Source organism: Panthera leo, chromosome B2 (genome assembly GCF_018350215.1).
Source record: "Panthera leo isolate Ple1 chromosome B2, P.leo_Ple1_pat1.1, whole genome shotgun sequence".
Lineage (NCBI taxonomy): Eukaryota > Metazoa > Chordata > Mammalia > Carnivora > Felidae > Panthera > Panthera leo.
The window spans coordinates 124,209,684-124,227,951 of NC_056683.1; the positions used below are offsets into that span (position 1 = coordinate 124,209,684).

Below are 18,268 nucleotides of genomic sequence, written 5' to 3' on the forward strand. Positions count from 1 at the left end.
CATGTGAGCCCATGACCCAGCTACAATAATGATTAACTCATGGCTGCCCTTCTTTCATCTGTACCCTCACTGGATTACTTTGAAATGCATCTTAAGATATCATATTAACTTACTGTGGTCAGGATCATTTCAAAAGTTTCTATTGCCGTATTTTATTTAATACTCCCGTACTAGACTGATCCCGAGTGAATTTCACTACCGACCACCCTTGTTTGTAATCTTCCTTTTCTTGTTTGGTACTAGCCCTTCAACAGGGCTAATAGATAAGTCAACCGCCAGAATATCCCCTACCATGAGGGAGGCCCCCACTTCAGGTTCTAGAACAATTCTACAGCTCTGCGTTCTCATACATTCTAGAGTGTGACATAAAACCAGGCTTCCTTGGCTCTTACTGGCCCATATGTCAACTTCTGAAAATCCAGTTTTCCAGAAAACTAGAGTGAACCTTCCACACCAGATCCTGTTTCCTGACTGACTTGAAAACCTCTCAGTGATCAAGACAATCTGAAGAATGTGGGTGGAATGTGACAGAGGAGGGGCCTTTAGGGAAAGTTAAGATGTTTCCCGGAGGTGTTTCTTGTCCTCAGTCTCTAAGAAGCTTGCTGTTCAATGTGTTTTGTATGCAGAGTGACTCAGAGATAATAAAGCAGATGAGCCAGGGGGCCCCTTGCTGGTCTCTTCACAATAACAACTCAGTCTGCAAGGAATCTCTCAGCCAGATGCAGGTGCTTTAAGAAAAACTCGGTACATTTAATAAAACAACGACATGGGTACATCTTTTTGTTTGCTATAAAATTATAGAATATGCAGCAGGTGCTTGCAGCACCAAGAGGTTGGTACTGTATATACAGATTGAGAGCTGAACTTGAGCACTACCAACCTCTAGCTGTGTGACCTTGGACAAACTAGTCCTTTTTCATACTTGTAAAAATGGGGGCGAGGATACTACCCTCACAGGTTCGTGAGGATTCAATGAGATGAAGAGCCTCTGTAGTCACACAGACCTGGGCTAAATCCCATGCTAAAGCTTCCTTGCTCTGTGACCTTGGGCAAATTAAAGTTTCTGATCCTTGGGGAGCCTGGATGGCTCAGTTGGTTGAGCGTCCGACTTCAGCTCGGGTCATGATCTCACGGTTCGTGAGTTCGAGCCCCGCGTCAGGCTCTGTGCTGACAGCTCAGAGCCTGGAGCCTGCTTTGGATTCTGTGTCTCCCTCTCTCTCTGCTCCTCCCCTGCTCACACTTTGTCTCTCTCTCAAAAATAAATAAAGATTAAAAAATTAAAAAAAAAAAAGTTTCTGATCCAGTATCCTATCTGGAAAGTGAAACAACGGTAGAGAGCTCCTAGTTTATCAATAATGATGAATGCAAATAACAGCCATAAAGTGTCAGGCATGGAAGATGTGCTCAACAGACCTGTGAGTGTCATTTAGGGAAAAATTGTTCTTTCTTCCTGCCGCTAGGCCCACTTCAGTGCTGTTTTTACTTGGCCTTGCACAGCAAGACACGGGAGGAATGGACCCCTAATGGCTGCCCTGGGCTCGGTGCTCCCACAGTCCTCTTCATGCTTCTGGCCAAAAAGAAGCCCCCAAAGCAGAAGACAGGAGATGGTAAGGACTGAAACAAAGTCTGAAGGGTGTCCAAAGCTGGCGTGGCACCAGCCCCTTTGAGACTGCAGAGCCTGGCCTATGACCCTTTGGTCCAACGGCTCTGCATGGTTGTCAACAGACAGCAGTGCTCTGGAATACATTAATGACCAGCTGACAGAAACCACAAAAATCATAACATCGCAGAATCTTAGGGCTGGAAATGGCTTTAGCTGGTGTGGTCTGACCAGGGAAGGTAACTGATACCAAAGAGTGAAGTCACACAGCTTAATATAAGAACTAGGACCTGATGGAGTATCTTCCTACCCATAGTGCCTGACCTCACAACCTATAGCAGTCACCTTAGACAGTGAATGATTTAGCACTGAAGCTATGTATATTGCCTTATTTGAACGTCTCAAAAGCAGTTCTGCCCATCTCATTCTTGCAGGTACTGCTTTGTAGCCTAATTTTTAGTTTGTTTTTTAAAAGGTAAGGGTGTGCAGGGTGCCCGGGTGGCTCAGTCAGTTAAGCGTCCGACTTCGGCTCAGGTCATGATCTCGCAGTCCGTGGGTTCAAGCCCCGCATCAGGCCCTGAGCTGACAGCTCAGAGCCTGGAGCCTGCTTCGGATTCTGTGTCTCCCTCTCTCTCTCTGCCCCTCCCCTACTTGCATATTCTCTCTCTCTCTGTCTCTCTCTCTCTCTCTCGCTCTCTCTCAAAAATAAACATTAAGAAAAAAAAAAAGGTAAGGGTGTGCTGAAATCCATACATCAAGCCACAGGTATACTTGATTAAAGTTACGGCCTTTAACTGTAGATTTAGAATTAAGAGAGGAGATGGGAATTTATAAAAGTTTTTGTTGTTTCTCAAAAGCAGCTGCCCCTGAAAATGAGAATTAAATCTAAGCACACAAATTCTCTGCATATATGTATGTATACACACGCACACACACATACATGCTCTGTGTGTGTATTTCCAAAGAAGATGGCTATAAAAAGCACTCAAACAGTTAACACTGGCTTGAAAACTAATTACTTCAATAAATATAAAAATTTCACACCTCAACTGGTGTTCTACATTTTCCATCTGGCTTTAAATCTGAAGTGAATTCATTTGCATTATAAAATTTGAAAGCTGTGGGTTCAGTTTAGATACTCTTTCTTTTAAATTATTAGCTTAGGTGGGGCGCCTGGGTGGCTCAGTCTGTTGGGCGTCCGACTTCGGCTCAGGTCATGATCTCGCGATTCACGGGTTCGAGCCCCGCGTCGAGCTCTGTGCTGCCCGCTCAGAGCCTGCAGTCTGCTTTGTGGATTCTGTCTCCCTCTCTCTCTGCCCCTGCCCAGCTCATACTCTGTCTCTCTCTCTCTCAAAAATATATAAAACATTTTTTAAAAATTTAAAAAAAAAAGAAGTTTCTAAATTATTAGCTTAGGTGCTGAAGAATATAAAATAAAATAAAGCCCAAAAAAACAGACTTCAGATGGATTTTTATTATGTCCGTTAATACATTATCAATACCAAAACAGAAATTAGCAGTCGTCTTCCCTCGCTCTCCAATCCATACCCTACTTGGTCTCCATTTCTATCGCGTGTACACAGAATGACACAGACGGGCTGATTTCCACATCTGTAGTAGATAGAATTCACTACTAGGAGGCACCACAGATTTTTCAGTGTCTTAAGAAGGTTGCCAAAGTAAAATATGGAAGAGACATTTGGCGTATTTTTCAGAAAAGCACATAGTAAATTGGCCCCACAATAGTTGGGTTCCTCACTGAGACCAAGTACTTAGTACACAGAGCAAAGAGCAACGTATCTTCTCTGTAGACTGCTATTTTAAATATATATGTCTGCCCATTTAGCAAACCAGTGCATTCCCTATGAAATGAAAGATGCCACATCCTGGAAGAATTTCCTGATAGTTAAATTCCAACTGGTTTCATTTAATCCAGAAAATATTTACGGTGTGCTTATTATGTCTCTAGCATGGTTAGAATAGAAACCTCTGTATAAACTTCTACAAATGCCACTAACGTCCATTTCAAAGACGTAGCATTTTTCATTTTACAGTTTTCAGAAATAATTTCATAAGTAGCTACACCTTTCTATTTCTTTTTTTTTTTTTAATTTTTTTTTTAACGTTTATTTATTTTTGAGACAGAGAGAGACAGAGCATGAACAGGGGAGGGTCAGAGAGAGAGGGAGACACAGAATCTGAAACAGGCTCCAGGCTCTGAGCAGTCAGCACAGAGCCCGGCGCGGGGCTCGAACTCACGGACTGCGAGATCATGACCTGAGCCGAAGTCGGACGCTCAACCGACAGAGCCACCCAGGTGCCCCTACACCTTTCTATTTCTAATGAGATCAAAGAAACCATTGCTAAAGAGGCAGTCTTTAGGGTCTTTGGGGGTATCGTACCAATGCTAGAGCCAAGATGTAAAGAACCTAATTCCTGGGGCACCTGGGTGGCTCAGTCAGTTGAGCGTCAGCTCTTGATTTTGGCTCAGGTCATGATCCCAAGGTTGTGGGATCAAGTCCTGTGTCTGGCTCTGCCCTGAGTGTGGAGCCTGCTTAAGATTCTCTCTCTCCCTCTGTCCCTCTCCCCTGCTTGTGCTCTCTCTCTAAAATAAAAAAATAAAATAAAAATAATAAAAGACTCTACCTTTAAAAAAGAAAAGAAAAAAAGAACAGAATTCTTAACAAACACCTAATTCCCCAGATTGGTCCCCTACCCGCCCCCCCAACTCCTCCCCAAGTTAGGTATTTATATGCTACACAAGGAATTTCAGATCGGGATAACACTGTGCTTTTCATCTCATGCAACAGCCTTGTCAGATTCCAAGAGCTGGGAAAACAGTCCTGACACAAGGTTACTTACATGGAGAGTCAAATGATTTTATAGGATGCTTCGTTCCGGGAAGAGAAAAGGGACCTTGATTCAGGGCCACATAAGGTGCTGGCAGCATAAAGACACTCATAAGAGTGTCCAAAAACACTGTGGTAAAGGAGTTGAGAAAGCAGCAAAGGATTGATACAGCTTTGTGGTTAAAAGTACTTGCACATATCCAATCTCATCTACTCTTACAGTGACACTGTTACGAGCACGCGGCTGTTTACAGCCAGAAAAATAAGGCAATATATATATATAGCTTTGGTGCTAAATCATATTCACTCTCTAGGGTGACCATATGTGAAGACTCTAACAGTTCAGCCAGTTATTTTGAAACATTTACTCTACATTTTTTCTTAAAACCCAACAATTTCTGATGCCAGTAGATGGCACTAACAGTATACACTAACAAATTCAATTCCTTTCACTCCCGCTTTGAAAAGACTGTACTCTTGTATGGCAACATTTTAGTAGCCAAAGAAAATTGCTAAAAAATCCTGCTATTCCTGTGAAGTAAAAAAATAATAATAAATGAATAAATAAATAAATAATAATAAACCACCCTTAGGAAAGAAGCAATCCTCTAGAGCTTAGCCTGTGCCTATCTTCTGTCCACAAAACACAGCATTCCTCCCCCTGGACTAGACCATCCGTCGCTCTAATCCAGTTCTTGTAAATACTCCATCACGTGACTGACACATTGCATTTCTTGCCAGCAAGTGCAGTGCTGGGCAGAAGGCACCCATTGAGTCCCTGTCCCCACGTCTTCATAAAAATCAGTGGAACAAAGGAGAACAGAAATTGGGAGTCAGAAGAAAAAAAGGAAAAAAACATAGACACAACGCTAAAAAAAAAAAAAAAATCAAGTTAATGGGTGACAGAAAAAAAGCTCAAGGAAGACAGACTGAGGAACCACTTAGAAAGACTCAGAGAGTCGATCGCCGATAAGAGCGAGGAGCTCGGGATACCTGTGAATAGCTGCGAAAAGGTCTTCTGTGGTCCGGGGTCTGCTGGGGGTCATCACCTCCTCACTCCCTTCTTCCCTAAGGAAGTCGCAGGCCTCCGAGGAAGCAGCCCCTGTGTCCGGCTCCGGCACCCCGGCTGTAGAGAAGCAAGCCGATACAGGACGCGCACAAGTGACTTGAATTGGCACTTTTCACCGGGCTTCCCCATCTGCTTCCCTGCCATTCCCGATAATGTGAGAACCCCGGGACGGGCAGTGGGGTCGGCAGTTTGATCTTTTATTTGGATCACAAATAAAAGACAGACAAAGCTCACTCTCTTCTGTTGAAGTCCGGGGCTCCTACTGAATCTCTCCCTCCGATTTTGTTGCAACATTTCTTTGCAGCTCTCCAGAAGGGAGATTACTCATTGCTGTTTAATAAACACCCTGTCTGCTGCGGACCACGCTGCCCCTCTATTTTCTGACGTTCAGTAAGCCCTACCCTCAGATCCAGATTTTTTTTCTTTTTTAAATATCATAAAATGCCAAGTTGGTAACCTAAGTGTGAGGCAGCACAATGAGCCCACATGCGGCTAGCTTTACCTTGAACATGCACCGGCCCTATCTTCTGCCTGGGCTGCATGTGGTCGGAGGGGAAGGAGAGAGAAAAGCAGACTCACGCCCTCCGTCCTGTAGAGACAGGCAGCTCTCCGCGCTGCCTCCACCGTCTGCACTGTTCTCGGCACCTGGCTCCTCCTGCTTGGCGGCTGGCGAGACATCGGGCTGCACCATGGGGACATTGGCTCTCACTCTGCCGGGGGAAGCGGGAGCTGCAGCCCCTCCCTCGAGATCCGAGCCGCCAGGACCGGTCTCGTCTGGACCGGCCCCGGCTCTACAAGTCTCGGCTGCCTCTCCCCTCGTGGGGCTGGGCGATGCTCCGCTCACGTTCTCCGCGGGCTCCGCTGTGAAATCTCTCTGCGGAGGTGGCACCACAAGGAACAGTTTGGGCTTCTTGGAAATGGGGGGTGGCTTCCTGCCGGGGGACGGGCCGGGGGGCTCCTGGAGCGGGGCGGCCCCGGCCTCCGGCTCCGCGGTGCGGCCCGGGCTGCGGCTCAGGAGGCCACGCTCGGCTGCACCGTCCTGGTGACCCTGACTCAAGCTCTTGGCAGGAGTCGGCGGCGAGCCTGTCACAGAGGCAGTCTGGCTTTCACTCTCCATTTCATTTATGCTATTTCGGGATTTCAGGAAAGCAGATGGCTTTAAATGATACTGGGGAACAACCGGAGTTAGTGTTTCCTGAGATACTTGTTCATATAACAGTGCTTGCTCGGGTCCTGAGTTCTTTTTCACGGGCCTCAACTGTACCATCTGCAGTGCTTCCGTGGTTATCAGGGGCATGGGGGGTCTACTGCCCTCCTCTTTGCTAGCGGGCTGCCTAACGGCCTCCCAGGAGCACTCGGGCTGGCCGGATTTTTTGAAAGAAGGCCTGGCATCTTTCATCAATTTGGGGTCAAGGGGTGGGGCAGGCGGGGGAGCTGAGGAGGGTACCGAGGCAGGGGGAGGCGGCAGGGAAGCCGAGGCACCCAGAGGAAGGGGGCTAAGTGCCCTGGGGGGAGGGGGAAAGCCCTGGCCAGGGAGGGGACAGAAGGGAGTGAGAGCTTCCGGTGGTGGAGGGGGGAAAAGGGGAGACTGAGGCAGAGAGCCCTCGGGGGAGTCTACTAAAGGCGGGGGAGGGGGAAGAGGAACCGCAACAAGGGGAGAGGCCAGCGCAGAATCCGGCTTCTTCATCGTCCCGCTTCCTTCCGTGGAAGTGTTGGAAGACAGGGAGGTGGACGACGAGGAGATGGACACTGAAGATATCAGGGAGGACTTCCTCTCTGGCACCTTGGGCTTGGTCTTCCCCTTCCCGTTTGCTGGTGACGCGCATTTTAAAAACACAGGCACAGGGGTGAGCGCTGTGGGTGTATTCGACTGGCTGGAATACCCACTGGATGGAGAAGTGACTCTGTGGGACTTCTCCGGTGACGTGACCTTTGGTTTGACGGCGCCACTGGGCACCTGGGGCATCGCGGTCCCGGAGCCCTCCTGGACCTGGCAGGCTGGCCCGTCTCCGGCCGGTGCCCCGCTGCCGCCGGGGCAGCCCCCACCGGGGATCCCGGGGTCTTCCTGCGCGCCCGTGTAGTCAATGTAGTACCCCCAGGGGTCCGCGTACTCGGACTTGACGCTGCTCGTGTCGCTCTGCGACGGCGTGGCCCCGCACAGGGAGTACACGTTGGGGGCGGTGGCCGAGGTCATGCTGCTGCCCGCGCTCACCGTGCTCTGGCTGCGGGAGCGGGACAGCCAGGGCTCTTCACAGTCACTGCAGGGGCTCTGCGAGGGCGAGCTGCCGCCCCTGGCCTTGCCCGGGAGGTTCAGCTGCAGCGAGTGCTGGAGCGAGGCGATCAGGCTCTCGTTCAGCGCCTGTCCGTTGGCCTGCACGCCCTTCTTGGGAACCCTGCGCAGGGAGTCCGTCCGGGAGGGTGGTAGGGGCGGCTTCTTCGCTTTCTTCAAAGAGATGTTACGCGAAAGGGACTTGTCGTGGTCACGTGGCCGGTCCCCTTGGCTCTTCCGAGCTCGCCCATCAAAAACATTGACCACACTGTGCCTGGGGTTCCCGAAGCCATCGCTGCTATTGCACAGGTTTCCAGATCCGTGTCCGGGGTCGGGGTGCATAGATGCGTAGAAGCCATCGTGCTCCTCTGAATACAGGGACCTGGCATCATCTTTGGTCGACGTTTGATCCAAACTGCAGCTGCTCATGTTACTTCCGGGAGTGGAGAAGCCGGGAGTTGCCGCACGTGCCTTCAGTGGGGATGCCCGCCCGTTACCTGCGGCGCCGTATTCCCAGGGCTCCGAGCTGCTGTGCCCCCCGCCCTCGGAAAAACCGGACTCGCTTTTGCCATCCACATCCTGGGCGTGCGCTGGAAAGCCCAGGCTGTTTTTACAGTCGTAGGTCATGGCTTGGGATCCATTCTCCCGACCAGCTGGAGTATTTAGAGAGACCGCTGAATCACAGAGGGAGGACAGCATGGCTGCACTGGGGGGATGGGGATCTAGGGCCTGGGAAAGAACAGTGGGGTGGCCCTCAGTCCAGTGACCACCGTGAGACTGATGGCCCTCTTTACTAGCATGCCTGGACAGGAGGTGCTCTCTGGATTTTGCCTTCAGGTATGAACAGGAGCTGGTAATTTTACCGTCCAGCTGTCCTGGACTGTGAACAGCGTGAATAATAATGACCTCCGGAGAGGACGAGAGCGTGGCGTTTGGGATGATGCTGGTGGAATAGGTTGCGTGAGGAGAAACCACGCACGCTGGGCTAATCACGTTCTCAAAGTGCCTCAGCTCCTGGGACTTGGGCCTCAAAAGTGTTCCGGTCCTCGAGGCACCTCCTAAGTGTCCTAGGTTTTCATCTACTTGCGGGTTCCCGCTCTGGTAGGGGCGCGCGCCATCCAGGTCTTCCGCAGGGCCCAGGGGACCCAGCCGTGGCTCGAGGGACTGGATGTTTGCCCTTGCTCCAGAACGTGGAAGGCTGTGGAAACCAGCATCACTGTGGAGGCGGGAAGGGAACACGATACCCGCGGAATCGCTCAGCACAGACATGTTCCCAGAGGAGCCTGAGAAGTGGCTCATCTGGGCGGCGATGCCTTGCCCCTTCTGTGCCCTGATTCTTCTCATGGAAGGTGGTACAACTTTCACTTCCTCAGTCTGACAGCTGGAGTCCCTGGTTTCTGAGCGCTGCCCAGCAGCCCGAGAGCTGTCAAGCCTTCCCAGTGTGGAGTAGTGGTCTGGGGTATACACTGAGTGAGCACCAACCTCATCCTGGCCGGTGCCTGATGCTGGAGATAAAGCAGAAAGAGGCTTGTTACCTAAAAATAAAAATATGTTAGTTCATCACTGATACCCTCATCCCCTTTTTACTCTGCTGTACTTAAAAATATTTTTTTTTTCAATTCGATTTAGTTTTTCTTTCCTCCTGTAGGCACCTGAGAGTTTAAACAGTTATTGATACTCCTAAAAATAAAAACCCTTCTTATGAATGTCATGTACTTCTCTCGATTTGTACTTCAAACCCTCCTATAGGGTGAGCGCTACATATGGAATTCTCAGTTACTCTCTTTAAGATCAAAGCTGAACACTCTGTGCAAGAGATACTTTTCAAATAACCTCCTTTCAGTAAAGATTTCAAGGTGGCCTGTCACCCACCAGGTGACCGTGCCGAGTACCTGTCAAGCTGTGACGATCTTTCCCAAAGACAAATGAATGCGGTGGTTCAACAGTAGGGCTACAGAGATACCATTTACAGGGGATATTGGTATCAAACAGTGTTAATTATATTAATTTTTTATGTCAGAAGGAATTCCAAGGGAAAAATGATTTACAGGCCCATCTGTGTATCAAACGTTTCATTATCCATCTTAGACCATTGTCATCTGTCTGTCAGTGACATTCAAAATCCAATGGCAATCTGTTATGTTCATCCAGTGAGCATTTCCTCAAATTAGGGTTATTCATTTCTTGGAGCTCTAAAACCAAATGAGAGCAGGTATGTTTAAAGGTGGGGCGGGGCGGGGAGGGGCGGCGCAGGGAGGGGGGAAGCATAAGGAGGGCCAAACAGAGAGGGAAATGGATGAGAAAAAACCTTAAGTGTAGATAACAGTTAGATTTCAAAATACCTAGAAAGGAACAGAATCTTAAAAACACAAATCCAACATGAAACCAACAATTTAGCCAAAGTGGAGAGGCAGAGAGAGAGAGAGAGAGAGAGAGAGAGAGAAGGAGAGGGAGAGAGAAACCAATTCATGCATAGTAACTAACCACTAGGACACATTAAATCTTGAAAAGTAACAGCAAAACCAGTTTTCTCTACACTGTTTCAAAAACTGAAAGATTCTCAATCATGGGCTTTGCTGAGCAATGCAAGTTGGGTGCCTGCTGGCATCACTGTTCACCTGGGCAAGGACACCAGTGGTGATGGGATTCCCGCGAACTCCTTCCCTATCCCACATGAACTAACTACGTGTCCCTGACTGGACATCCAAATACCAAGGACATTACAAAAATGGCAGCGATGTTCTTGTATGAACCATAAAGGAGATGTCATCCTGTGAGGAATAAAGCATAAAGCCTTTTCCTTCACTGTGATGACGGAGAATATTTTTATACTGGTATCTTTTAGCAAAGAGGATCTGTTTCCTCCCCCTACTTCTCTGCCAGTTACGCTCACTGAAGACAGACAGACACGCGCATGTGCGCACACACACATGCACACAACGTTCTCCCTTAGAAAGAGAGGAAGTGGGTCAAAGGGCAGGAGCAGGAGAAAAATCCACTTTGAGGAAAGAAAACAAAAGATGAAGGTTTTGCTATTTTAAAAGGTATTTTAGTAGGTGGGGAAATCGACTTGCATGGCTCCACCAGTTTGCTTCCAAATATTCAAGTTACCTTATTCCATTGAACAATGGATTTTCATGCTTTTTCTTCTAAGATTGAAGCCGTTTTGCACGGGATCAGTGGTAGATTTTTAATGGTCTTTAAGGGCCATAAACAAAGTACTGAATGTGAAACCATTTTAGGCTTCTGAAAATGGAAATATAACCGTTTCTTCGCCATTTACAACCCAGTACAACTTTCTTATTAACCAAGTTTTTCTAAAGACTTTAAAAAACATGTGTGAAAAACAAGTCACATATCATCCGTCATAGGGACCACCAAAGTTCTATTCCCAAAACAGACTGCCTAATATTTTCATAGTACAAAAAGTGTCACATATTATAGGATATAGATGAACACTATCTTGACCAGAATTCAATAACAAAAACAGACTATAAATAAAGAGATGTGTGGGGCACCCGGGTGGCTCAGTTTGTTAAGCATCTGGCTTCAGCTCATATCATGCTCCCATGGCTCATGGGTTCAAGCCTCGCATCAGGCTGTGCACTGACAGTGTGGAGCCTGCTTGGGATTCTCTCTCTCCCCCTTCTCTCTCTGCCCCTCCCCCATCTCAAAATAAATAAATAAACTTAAAAAAAAAAAAGAGAGGACTGCAAATATAGACCTCTCGGGTGCTGCTAAAAATCTTGAATGGATTTATCTGATTTTACAACATAAAGAAATAATTATATTTTTTCTTCTACTTATTACGCAATACTACAAGGTATGTCGAATTAAAAAAAAACATATGTAATCAAAGCTAGTTAATTTAAGGTTTAATAGATGGATTTTTAAAAAGTCATGTCTGGTCTTATGTTCTTAATGTTCTTTGTACAAACTATCAAAAATCATTCAGAAGGGGGATTCCTTTAAATGAAGCTTTTTCTGCTTGGGGAATACATATTGTTCAAGGACTATTCAAACTCTTCAGGAGCCAAATATAATTGTATACCAACAAAATAATCCGATCTGATTCTAAAAGATGAAAACTCATAATGGGTTGTTCAAATACATTTCTATGTATATATAAGATAATAAGAGTAAAGAAAAAATTAGAAATTTTGTCCGATTCACTTAAATGGAAGGCAACGAATTCTAGGCCATAAAGACTTTAGACAGTAAATCTCATAGCTTGACTTCAAAGTACAAACTGGCTCATCTCGAAAATAAAAATAAAAATAAAAATAAAAATAAAAATAAAAATAAAAATAAAAATAAAAATAAAAATAAAAATAAAATAAAACAACTCGTCTCTAGAGTCCACTGTTTATGGTTTCTGAAGTGAAAAGTAGCACAATCAACTTTAATTCTGGAAGAATCTCTGGTTTGATTTTTAAAACTCCAAATCTCCAGCAACTTGGGCAATGTCTAGTGGACAGGAAGTATCTTTCCTAGTGAATGTTTTCTTTTCAGATAATCATATCCTATTTTTTATCTAATTTGTTTGACTCAGCCATACTTCCCTCTCCTTCGTATCTAAAAAAGACTAATTTTTAAGGAAAATACCAAGTGTCTATAAGCTTTCAAACCAGACACCTTTCAAGTACGGAATATTGGGGAGAAAAGGCAAGATCAACCAGAAGTCATAAAATGAAGGAAGAAAATACATGATCCAAATTTTCTGCTAAATGTTACTCTATTCAATATTTATTTATTTTTGAGACAGAGAGAGACAGAGCGTGAACAGGGGAGGGTCAGAGAGAGAGGGAGACACAGAATCGGAAGCAGGCTCCAGGCTCTGAGCTGTCAGCACAGAGCCCGACGCGGGGCTTGAACTCACAGACTGTGAGATCATGACCTGAGCCCAAGTCAGACGCTCAACCGACCGAGCCACCCAGGTGCCCCAAATGTTACTCTATTCAAAGGTTATTTTCCCTTACTCTATCAATCCTTTCAACTAGTCTATCTATAAAACTACAGTTGTTTCTTATCTTTTCTTTCTTTTTTTTTTAAACTAGCTCTCACTTCAATACAGCTGTCTCAGTGGACCACCAGCTATGATCCAGGTTATGTCGACTGTGCAGTGACATCAACTGTCTCTGTTCGGCCAAGACCATAGCGCAATGATGTGGGCAGAGCTATTTCCTTTCTTCCACCATTGCTGGTGTTTCTACGTCACATACAAAAGAGATGGGAGCATGGGCCCCAGGGACTCGATTACTGATTTTAAAAATACAATTACAGAAGACCTGATTTACCTAGCTGATCAGATCATTCCACTAAGATCAAAGAGGCAACTGAGTTATTGGCTCCATACTGGTTGGTTTAGTAATAAAAGTGATAAATTTCATTATCTCTGAGGTTCTAGAAATCATGTTACATATATACATAGAGAGAGAGAGAGAGAGAGAGAGAGAGAGAGGGAGGGGGGAGTAAACAGGGGAGACACAGAGATAATTCACACTGAATACTTGTGTGTATGTATATGTTTTTCTGAGTCAAATTATTCTTATACTCTTTGCACAAAGCCATCCAAAACCTACCTATTTTGGTTGCACAGCCATTTAAAATGTAGACTACCCTGAAATATCAACCTTGTTATCTTACAAAGGGCATGTCTTTAAAGTCACTCCTTTAGGTTAAGGAACGTCCCCTAAAAGACCAGTTAAAATATAAACTTTGCTGCAGTGCTGTAAGAAATTAGCCCATTAAGTATCTACTGAACATAAGAGTATGTACTAGTCTCTCACATAAGTTAGCTGTCACCTAAAGGAAGAAAAAAAGAGAAAGAGTCTGAAAGAATGAGATCCAGGAGGACCGGCCCAGATCTGGAAGCAGATGCAGGGGCACGGACGGAAGACAGATTTCTTAAACCCCGTGGATGCAATCTTGCCTTTGTTTGCAATAAGACCCTGTGTTATGAAATAAGACGGGCACTTGTATGTCACCTGGGTCACCGGAACTACCTAGAGCAAAAGCAAAGAATTGCTATTCTTGTCCCACTGTGGCTTCAGTCTGGAAGGCAGAGCATACATATCGGAGAACTGGGTGGCAGTAAAAGAGAGAACGCCAGGTAAAGAAGAGTGAGCCTTCTGTCCCTAAATCAGGGCATTTCAGCACGTGTTTTGGGAAAAAACACACAGGAACAATGTCTGTAGCACTCGGAAGCTGAAGCAGGCAATGCTACCTCAAAGTATAACAGATCACTAGAGCTAGGATAAACCCATTTTGACTCAAAGACTGCGGGGCAAGTTCCAAAAGAATTATCCCGAGTATCTAGACTGTAACCTACAAAAGCAAATAAAAGTAAAAACATCAGGTGAAAGCAACTAGGAGGAAATAAGTCCACAGGTTGGCTGAAGAGAAAGAGGCAAATTTCAAAATAGGTAGTATTAAGTTCCCTACGGTAATTACAAAAGCAGCTTTTATGTTAACCTATAGTGAACCTACCGGCACCAAGTGCTTCACCTGTATGAATTCATGACACCCTCAGACAACCCTATGAGGTATGTTCTGTCAACATCAACAACCACATTATTTGCATGAGGAAGGAGACTCGGGCAAGTGAAGTAACCAGCTTGAGGCCACCCCGGGCGTCAGCGGCAGAGCTGGGATTCAAATCCACACATCTGGCGCCAGAGTCCCTGCCCCGGCCCAGCGTGCGCTGCTGTCTGTGTAGACATTCCCGATGAGCCCATTGAAAACCAAAGGAGGAAGGGAATATAGAAAGAGGAGAGTGAGAGGGTTACCCAAAGCATCTATAAATACAAGCAGAAATAATATGGATAGGTGAATTATGAAATAAATAACCTGCTCCGCTAGCCCCCCCCCCAAAAAAGATGGGGGGGGGGTTCTTTCTTTTCTGTTTTTATCACTGGTTGAAAAATATTGAATTAAAAACCTATGAAACTGTTTCCTTGGACATTCCATGAAGGCACTATCCAACATAAATGAGTATTTTCTGTTGTACTGAAATTTACTAATTATCTCACACTTGCTGTCTCTTTGATGACAAAATGGCCATCACCGTTGTCAGTATTAACTAACGAAGTCCATCGTCATTATCTGGAGTCCCAGAATGAGTTTTTGGTTTTATGAAAACTTAAAACCTAAACGAAAGGTAAATTTCATTGTGGAAATACCCAATGTGCAAGGCACATGGAGATGCTGACATTACTGTAAATGTCTATCACCCCAGTTGACAGTCTTTACATAAGCTCTTCCTGTAACCGTCTCACCAAAACTCAACAAATCATCTGCAGGGGATGTTAAGACTTGTACCCAGTGCTGCACTCAGGAGAGAAGCTGGCCCTCTGGGGGCACCAAACGGCTATCAGAATGTATTGATCTCGTAAGCACCACAATGAGGTTAGCGTAGTAATGCTGAGCAGTAACGAGGGGCAACAGAATACAGTTCTGATGAGCCATACCTAGCTCCTTCTGTATGTTGTCAGGGACTCCTGTAATAGTCTTTCTCCTTTTGACTTTCTTCGGTCGTCTTACCAGAGTGTCTGTGTAAATTAGAGACCGCCGAAGGCTGGCCTGGCGATCGAAATTCTCCCCTAATATAGAGTAGTAGAACAAGCAAAGCAATGTTATTCTCAAGCAAGCCGACACCATGCACTCTCTTCGAGAAGCTTGTTGTAAAATGATAAGAAGGTTATTAATAATGATGTTAGCCAGTCATATGATGATGAATGAATGCCGAAGGCCAAAAAAAGAAGGAAAGCACATTATCGTCATAAGGCTATTTTTTCATTTCCGGTCTACTTCCAAAGGAAGCACCTTGATCTCACTTGCACATGAGCTGGGGTAACAAGTGCAAATTTGTTAACATGACTTGAAGAGTGATTCTCTGTTATTTACAAAAATGGGTCATTTTGGAAGTGTTTTACACAGGCCCTATCGTCACCAAAATCACCCTTCGCATCAGCGTAGGGTGTGGTGAAGGCAATGAGCATATTGTATTCACTTGTTCTCTCTAGAGAGCAATATGATGTCTTGTCCTGTGTGAGGATACAAATAATCAAGAATTCTTGGATGCAGAGCTTTCTCTTTCTGTCAAGGAGGCTGACCATTTGGGCAGGCTGCGGTAATTGTTATGGTGTAGATACAACTTGTAATGACCAATAAAAAGCCTTATAATGATAAAGTACTTTTACCACAATGAGACCCAGTAGCACTGCTGTTGTTAAAGCTGAACTGCTTTCTTTCTGTTTCTTGATCACTTTTTACAATTGATCTTAATTCAGACATTTCAGGTAGTTTTGCAATCAAACCTAGAATGCCATATCCACAGGACTGTTTTCTGTCCTCTAAAGTACGAACTTGTGTGATTAGCACACCAATGGAAACCATAAAATAATAAAGTATCAGTTACTGATTGGTCTGCTTTAAATTATTTCCCAGTTTAATTAAAGAAAGTTTTGTAGTACTGTCTCTGTTAAATGGTTATTCTCCTCAAAAAGAGATTTAAAAAATACATATACACACAAATGATATACTCCCATCATGCTTATGTTGTACAAAAAGAAGTATATAAACATTCACTCTTTTTAGCAATATTGACACACAAAGTGAGTATGTTGTAAACAAGGCACCCTCTATTTAAATAGGAATAAACTGTGATTAGAAACTTCTTTAAAGCAAAACAGAGGATAAAAGATCTTTTCATGTATGAAACAACATTTCATGTACGAAGCAACAAACACAAATAAATGCTTGCAGCTTTGTTCCTAATGGAGAAAACCAGAAATGATTGAGAGAAGATGGTGAAACACCAGGAGGTATCATCACTGTAATAAACGCATCACTAAGTACAATAGCACGTATGATGCTTGTAAGGGGGCAAGCCACGACTTCAATGGTCCATAGTTCCCTGCCGCAGAGGAAAACAATTTCCTTGTATGAAGGTATTAAAAGCAGGCAAAACATCAACAGATAGCTGCATTTAGTCTCTACTTTTGCTTCCTTAAAAACCAAAACAAGAGATAAACCACTCAAATCCCAAGGAAATTAAGAAACAAACCATGAGAATGGACATCTAAGACATATGCCATTAAAGGCACCAAACTCTCCATCTTGCATCATGGCCTCAAATGTCTGTCCCCGATGGTGGACTAAACATTTCTTGAGGGTAGGTACCATGATTCTTGTACTTTAGCACCCCCTGTGTCACTCAGTTCAATGCCTGACACAAAGTAGTTACTCAGTAAATATTTGTTGAGAGGCACTGGTTCACTCCCTTTCATTGAAAAACAGCCTTAGTCATGGTTACTACTTAGAAATAAACTTAGCTAACGGCAGACATTAGTACAAAGCCAGAGTGCCAAAACTGTTAAGCATGGGACCACTCTATTTATCTTCCAGGTGGAAGGCTTTTAATCCACATGGCGAATAGGAAACCTACACATGTATGCATTTCATTTGAAACATTTTTTTTTTTCCTTCCTCAACTCCTAGAACATGATGATTCCCTACAGGACTATGACTGAGGGGATTAAATTGATTTTCATGCTGGCAGCTCATTGTGCTAATGTTCTGCTGCTATGCCTGGCCGGCTTCACTCTGGACGTAAAATAATATATTTATCGACGTTTCTTTCCCCTGCTGATCCTGACTGAAAATCAAACCGGAGGGTCAATGTTCATCCAAATAAATGAACACATGACAATTCCCTACAGGAAGCTCTATTTTAGTCTCAAAAGCCTTCTAGGGCTGCAGAAACACATCATTTGAAGAGGAGGAAGTGGTATAACCTAGGTCAACTCGACTGCTAAAAGTGAAAATTTTAAATTTAATGCTTCTTTGTGTCAGAATAGTAGAAAAATTAACATCTTTATGTAATGCATGTATATGTATGTGAACACATGGATCCAGAAGACGGACCAAGACACATGCAACTAGATACTAGATTTGATTATTATAGTTCTGAAAATGTTACTCACTCAATTAAAAATAAACTGCGTTTTGACATAACTCATTTTGCTCACTTCTTTGTCATTTGCCTTTCCTACGTGGCATTTGAAGGCCTCCTTTTAAACTCTGTGTAATTCCTATCTACTTAGTCATCAACAGGAGGGAATTACAGCGCAAAGAAATGGCAATGTCTTCTGTTGTTACAATGCATTTCATTGCAAATGATTATTTCCGAGGCTGTAGTTACTCTGTTTTAAATTTCCTGATCTCAAGATAATGCATTTATCCTAATTCCATTAAGGACTGCTGTATTTCATAGCACAATCTTCTTATCTTACAATATTACTTTGGAGGCATCTAATCATATATAATGTAATTTATGTTTCTGCTGCATTTAATCAATCAAATAATGTAATGCGTTTTCTTATAGAAAATTTGTGTGCACGTATTCCATTAAGCAATAAACACACTTTATTCTGAAACACAGCCACTTCTAAAAATAACCTTAAAAAAAATATGATCTA

General features: G+C 44.5%; 1 protein-coding gene and 1 long non-coding RNA gene across 6 annotated transcripts in view; one reads left to right on the plus strand and one right to left on the minus strand.

The window, feature by feature from the left end:
* The window catches only part of NHSL1 (NHS like 1), a 65,771-nt gene that overhangs the window by 2,232 nt on the left and 45,271 nt on the right, over positions 1-18,268 (minus strand). For 2 of the 4 annotated variants that reach the window (XM_042939938.1, XM_042939937.1), the window contains exons 5-7: positions 15,257-15,388; positions 6,098-9,292; positions 5,443-5,575 (exon numbers count right to left, since the gene is read on the minus strand). In XM_042939938.1, the coding sequence (XP_042795872.1) occupies positions 5,443-5,575; positions 6,098-9,292; positions 15,257-15,388 (3,460 nt within the window). The remainder of the gene's footprint in view (positions 1-5,442; positions 5,576-6,097; positions 9,293-15,256; positions 15,389-18,268) is intronic. The other 2 variants (XM_042939941.1, XM_042939939.1) reach the window with 1 other exon arrangement.
* Positions 282-5,392, plus strand: LOC122220429. 2 transcript variants are annotated; one of them, XR_006202844.1, is made up of 3 exons: positions 282-513; positions 1,461-1,607; positions 5,100-5,392. It is a non-coding gene; the product is annotated as an uncharacterized LOC122220429 (long non-coding RNA). The 2 variants fall into 2 exon arrangements; XR_006202843.1 differs by having other exon boundaries at positions 5,191-5,392.